At 33.0% G+C, this 6,643-nt stretch overlaps 1 protein-coding gene across 3 annotated transcripts; it reads left to right on the top strand.

The window, feature by feature from the left end:
• Positions 1 to 242: 242 nt before the first annotated feature.
• Positions 243 to 5,728, top strand: LOC112765745 (reticulon-like protein B16). Of its 3 annotated transcripts, none has more exons than XR_003183893.3 (7): positions 243 to 726; positions 2,612 to 2,702; positions 3,004 to 3,184; positions 3,284 to 3,425; positions 3,742 to 3,811; positions 4,229 to 4,449; positions 5,443 to 5,728. XR_003183893.3 is itself a non-coding variant. In XM_025811605.3 (6 exons), the coding sequence occupies exons 2-6, from the start codon at positions 2,666 to 2,668 to the stop codon at positions 4,393 to 4,395; spliced, it is 597 nt and encodes a 198-aa protein (XP_025667390.1). In that variant the 5' UTR covers positions 243 to 726; positions 2,612 to 2,665; the 3' UTR covers positions 4,396 to 4,701. The 3 variants fall into 3 exon arrangements, 1 of the variants encoding a protein (XP_025667390.1); XR_011875503.1 differs by having other exon boundaries at positions 5,440 to 5,728; XM_025811605.3 differs by lacking the exon at positions 5,443 to 5,728 and having other exon boundaries at positions 4,229 to 4,701.
• Positions 5,729 to 6,643: the final 915 nt, after the last annotated feature.

Raw genomic sequence — 6,643 nt, 5'->3', positions numbered from 1 at the left:
ATCTATAAATTAAAAAAAATAAGCAAAAAACTTTTACTAATCATAATATTTTTTGTTATTGATAATTATATGACATCTATTAATATTAATATATTTTAATATATATTTAAATAATATAATAGATACTATTTAATTAATAAATAAAAAAATAAATTAATTTAATATAAAAAAATTATTATAAAAAAATTAAATTTTATATAATTATTTTATTATAACCGAATTTATCGATTCAACTTATAACCCATAAGTTGAATTAATAATCTATTGATTCAGTAGACTGGGTCTATTATCGGTTCGATTTTGATAACTATGTTTGCCAACCCCCACCCCCAAATGCCCTAATCTGATCCGCAGTGACCCACCCCTGCCCTCAAGCCTCAACGTCTCTCCTTTGGGGTCTCTTTCTCGCCATTCTCTCCCTCAAGCTCTCTCACCTCTCTACGCCACTCTCGTCTCCGGTGTGTCACTTCTCTCTCGGTCTGGCACTCACCGTTTTGGAATCAAGCTCGTCAGCGCTCTGTCCTCACCGTCTCAAGCTGAGTCACCGCCTTCCTGGGCTCGCTTCGCGGGCGGGAGAACCAGACGGAACCACACGGAACCCAGTCGCGCGCCTTCGCCTACGCTCGCCGTCACCAGAAGCAGAGGCAGCAGGTCCCGGTGGGCTGGTCTTCGTTCGTCTTCTTGCTTGGAGCCTCGCCGTCAGCTTCCTTGGCGCAACCCGATTTGGTGAGTTCCAACAAATTCCCCCTTTCTTTCTGTTTCAATTTCGATGCTGTAATTCATAACTGCAGTTTGATTTTGTTACTGAAAGTTAAATTTGTTGCTGAAAGTTGAATGTGTTGCTGCAATTTATTCCTGATTATCACTGAACGTTGAATTTGTTGTCTTGCTGAAATAATCACTTAACTTCAATTTATTCATTGCTGAATGAATTTGTTTCTGATTGAACGTTGAGTTTGTTGATGTAATAAACACTCACTTGAATTTGTTTGTTACTGAAAATCAGCACTGAGTTAAAATTGTTATTAATTATCATTACGATTGAAGCTATTGTTGTCTTGGTGAAATAATTACTTGGCCAAATTTTATGCTGATGTCTGTAAATCATCTTTTGAGCTAAATCTTTTGTTGCTGAAAATTATTATAGTTGAATTTGTTGTTGAAAATGGGGTTCATGTTCTCTGCAACTCAGAATAAAATTATTCAGTTAAATTGTTGTTTCCATGCTTTCTGTTTGTATTATTATGAATTATTCTTGGTATTGATTTGTGAAAAATACACAAATGAAGATATAGATGCAAATTAAAATGAAGGAAATGTCGGTCAAGCTTCAAATTTGTCCTATGAAGATATAGATGTCAATTTTCAGATTATTTTTTGGATTTGATTTACTGATTGTGTGATTTTTCGCCCTCTCTTGTTCATTTAAATTTAGAAAGTATTTTGTACTAGTGATTAGTTTATTATCTCTTTTTGCATAATTAGTTATGTCTAAGAATTGATACTTGATTGTTATTAATATGTTTGTGAAGACATCATTTTAAGTTTCAACTTTTGATGTTAATTTTATTTTTATAATTTTATATTTTTATTTAATTATGACCGGGTCAACCGAATGAATCAATGACCCACCAGTTGAACCTGTAACCCACTGACCCGGTGACCCGGGTGTGTGACCGGGTAAATTACTGGTTCGATTTTGATAACTATGGGTTAAACTACTAATCTACATTCCCTGATCCAGCACTTTGAGTGAGTTGATTATCCATTCGATTTTGATAAGTATGAGAAGGAAAAGGATCACACTTGTGCCTTAACTTACCAGCTAGCAAGGGTTAAGTCAGCTGGTAAATACTAACTACCTTTTGAGTATTCTTCATTTCTTCCTTCCTTCCAGAATTTGAGAGGAGTCACCAACATTTGATTCCATTTGATTCACCCTTCATAAACCCTAATTTTCAACCAAGCAACGTTCCACCTAGTTTTCTTTCTTTTTCCCTTTCAGCGTTCTCTTCTAACCTTGCTTTTATCAAATTCTAGGGTTTATCACACAGAATTTGATGATCTGATTCATGTTTCTCTCCCCTAACCCTACGCTTTACTAACCGTGCTTTTATAAGATTCTATTTGAATCATCGTTACGTTGAAGAAACCATGTAATTTGGCTTTCAATATCTTTTCCCGTTAAAATAATTGTTCGATTGGTTGTTTATTATATATCCATACTAATTATGAGTGGGATCATGCCATGTTTAATCACTGTATTTTGTGTAGATTGTGTAACAAAGAAAATTTCTTGGCTTTGATGGTTATGCCTGTGATTTTGGTAATTTAACCTAAAGCATTAGTTCGAATTGTGGGGAAGTTTTGTTTGTATCATCTTTGTGAAGCTTTGAGTAAGTTTATTTATTAAATGTAATTGTATGTTTGTTCGTGCTTCCAGTTTCTTGAGTTTATTGGTGTTGATGTATTAGTTGCATTGGAGATTTGGAAGATTATTATGATTTGGGCAGTGATGATTGAATATGGAACACTTATTTTGATGCTGTCACTGTGAAGCTTGTTGCCAGTAATGGTATTAATTCAACTAACGCGTTAGTTATTTGTCCAGATCAGGGCAGTCTATTTGGTAGGGCTACGACTTACATTTCGAAGAGTTGGTTTCATGTCTGAATACGACGCACAGCTTCCTACTACCGTTGGTAAGAGATTGAAGTTCTATTTTAACTTTCTCTTTTGGGTCTGCATACTCTATCTTCCATTTGTTTTGTTATAAATCTAACAGGTCGGGTATTACATTGATATTTGTTGGAGTTGAAAATTTTGATATGAAGATATAATTTATACTGGTTATTTGTTTTTTAGATGAATGGAACTCTTTTTCTTCACAAACATTCTTTTTCTTCTTGAGCATCCATACTTTCATTTTCCCCCTTTTGGACATGTATATACTAATTCTGAAGTATTAACTCTTTCTAATTCTCTCCTTTGTTTCTATTGTAGTTGCTGATATTCTATTGTGGAAGCGATGGCAACTTTCCGTGGGTGTCATTGTTGTTGCAACAATTGCCTGGTTCCTGGTTGATTGGACCAGTTTACCCTTTTTAACCATTTGTTCAGATGTCTTGCTGATTTTGATTGTACTCTTGTTTCTGCGTGCTAACTATGCGGCCCTTAGAAATAAGTATGATCAGTAATCCTTGTTCTGCAATACATGCTTTTCATCATTTTAAAGTGAGCATGATCATTGCCTGTCTTATTTTATTTTAATTTTTAACTGCAGACAACCACCAACATTACCAGAGCTAGTAGTGTCAGAGGAGATGGTCAATAATGTAGCAGCTTCATTCCGGGTCAAGATCAACAATTTGCTCCTTATAGCACATGATATCACTATTGGAAAGGATTTCAGAATTTTTTTTAAGGTTAGCTTTGTTTTAGCACATGATATCACTATTGGAAAGGATGTCAGAAGTATTTTTAAGGTTAGCTTTGTTTTAGGTGTACAATTTAGGGATTGTGGCTGGGGAGCCGTGATATGAGCAGTTAGCAATTGATATCACCTACCTTTCTACTTCAACCTTGTTCATGGCCTACTTGTGTCTTACACTTTTCTACTTTGCTTTAGTTAGTAATACAATTTTTTGCATCTAGATATTGGATTTTGTAGATATCAATTTGTGTACATAACTTGATGAATAATGAGCAGAGGTGATTCAGTGTTTATTGTTTACTTGACAGGTGGTGGGTTCTTTGTGGCTTTTGTCTGTCATTGGAAGCATATTCTCTTTCTTCACACTGGCATATGTTGGTATGGTTGCATATTAAGTCTTTTTATCAATTTCATTCTGTGACTTCTCAGTTTGAGATGCTCCATTTTCTTCAATGTATTATAAATTTTGTACTAAATAATATTTAGGTGTTTCACTTGAACTTCTTTTGCCATTCCTTTCACTGCATTCTCTTGTCTTGTTTCTGGTGTGAGGTCAAGGTGGATTCGTGTCCATTCATTTGCAACCTAATTATTCTCAAACTTCCATTGCATTTTCATGGTTTCCATTAATGCACACACGTTTATGTATTTTCAAACTAGGTTTCATGTCATGTCATTGATCCTATTTGACTTGATGCTTTTTGTTTGGTGCTGTATAGAGTCATTTTGACATTTAAATATGAACACCCTTTGTATCTAACTCTATTTACATTTCTTCCTCTTTTATTGTGACAGGAACCCTCTTGATGTTTACTGTCCCGGTGTTGTATAGCAAGTACGGAAATTATGTAGATAAATGTTGTGGAATGATAAATCACCAGTTTTCAAAACATTACAGAATTGTAGATGAGAATGTTTTCAATAGATTGCCCCATAACATACCCAAGGACAAAGAGTCTTGATTTCCAGGATCCTTCAATTTACGCTCTTTTGGAATCTTGCCACAACGTTGCCTTGTAAGTATGAAACATCTTTATAATGTAGATGTTGTTCTTGAATCAATTGAGTGGCATCTGTTTCAGGCTTCTAAATTGAGAATTTGTTTACGAGCTTGTGTGAGACATAGTTTGAGGGATTTGTGAGCTGGATATTTATCATCAGCTGTTGAAAAAAGATAAAATAAAATTACCCAAGTTGTACTGATGACAAAAAAAGGGAAAGAAAGAGGCAGCAATTGGCAAAGCTGAATATATTCTAAATTATAATTAGCCTTTTTCTTTCTTCTTTCTTTCTTTCAATTAATACTAGAATGTGATAGTTTTATGGTGGTTGTGTCTCATTGTTTTCTTCACATGACGTGCTCTCTGTTGAACTGGATTTTAGTTTCAGAGATACAGAAAGAAAAGAATAAAGAAACAGGTATATAGGTCATTGGTATATAATTAGTAATCAGATTACTGAAATCTAATTAAGGGAGAAAGGGATCTTTCAGGGAGAACTCTCTCTAACCTAATACTCAGACTCTTTATTCTTGACCTTATATTATAAAGAACTAAAAATACTTGTGATTTGGGTTCCTAATGGCTCATGTGGTACATTTCCCTAATGAATACTCGTCTTTATTATCATGGGCTTCTCGTAGATTCACATAAACGTGTTTAATTAAGTTCAGCTTTTAAATTAGTCCTTCATGGGAAGAGAGTTTAAACATCTAGATAATTTTCTCAAGGGTAGTAGGTAAAAATTCATCTTGTTCAAAAGATAAAAGTTGTGTACTGGGCTTTTGTTAATTATTAATTAGAAGTGTATGTTTCGTTTAAGTATGTAAAATGCTGCTTGAGGGTAACAAATATGTATTGGGACTTCATTTTTAATTAATAAAACTCAGAACAAATATGAAATAATAGTTCTTACAAACCGCCCAAAAAATATCTCTATGAAAAGATCAATACTAGCTAGGTGTGTACTACTGTGTTGAAGGCATTTTTTTCTATACTTGATGAAAGTAGGTGGCTGAAACTGCTTGTAGATGCGTGGCTTATATGCTGGGAGAATTGGGGGTAATTACTGAATCGAAGACTATCAGCTTGTCATTTCCGGTGTTATAATTAGCAGAAGTTAATGTTAATGTTTATGATTGTGATTCGTCGGCCATTTTTGGTGGGCCTAATCTTTTGTACAATGTGATTATGGGTTTCATTTTTTCCTTTCAAAGCCAAAAATAGAAGTGTTACGGATTGTTTTTGTCATCCAAAAAAGAGGATTATGAATAGCAAAAAATAAAACAAAGAAAAATCTGTTGCTGCTGAAAAACAAAATAGAAAAAACCATTCGTTGTCCCAAAAAATAACCATGATGATGGAAATTAGGCAATTGATAAAATCAATTATGAATTACGATTCAAATTACGCTATTCGGTTTAAAATTATTACGTCGTGTTTAGAGTAATAAAATTAAATTAGCGTGGATGAATTTAGTGGTGTAAGGTTTAGGGTATAGGCTTGAGTTGTTTAGTGGTTTAAGGTTTTGGGTTAAATTCATTACTTAGGGTTTGCGGTATAAGAATTAGAGGTTGGGATATATGATTGGAATTTGGATTTAGGGTTTAGGGTGAATGATCAAGGGTTTGCGGGATTTGTGTTTAGTGTTTAGAAATAGCAATTTAGGATTTAGAGAAGGAAATCACGACGATGGATTAATCATCACGCTTGATATAATTCAGAAACTCATTATATATATCATGAAACTTTGGCAATGCTTAAAAATTTTTGTTGAATTTAAAATCTGTTTGTTTTAGTATTTGAGAATGCTTTTAATTTTGAAAAATAAAAATAAAAATATTGTTAAAATATAAAATAATGTGGTCTTATTAATTTTTGTGACATTTTATAAGTGTTGCTTAAATTGTATATTACTGGAAGTTATTACAAGTTATATATTTTTTAAGAATGAATTTGATTTTTCTAAATTTTAGATTTTCACTTTAAAAGGTAAAGTGTGATCTCTCACTCTTGAATATTTTTTCTCTTATATTTTTTCTTGATCTCATTTATGAAATAAATAGTATTACAATTTACCTTCTAAAGTAAAATTCAAATTTAGAAGATCTAAATCTTTTAAGAATATAATCTCTAAATTATTTGTAAGAATATTCTCTTGTTATTGTTGAAGGTAATCGAATTTTTTTTGTACTTTTTAAATTAAAATATT

This window comes from Arachis hypogaea, chromosome 17 (genome assembly GCF_003086295.3).
Source record: "Arachis hypogaea cultivar Tifrunner chromosome 17, arahy.Tifrunner.gnm2.J5K5, whole genome shotgun sequence".
NCBI lineage: Eukaryota > Viridiplantae > Streptophyta > Magnoliopsida > Fabales > Fabaceae > Arachis > Arachis hypogaea.
Note: the sequence above shows the minus strand (reverse complement) of the source record. Positions and strands in the feature narration are given on the sequence as shown.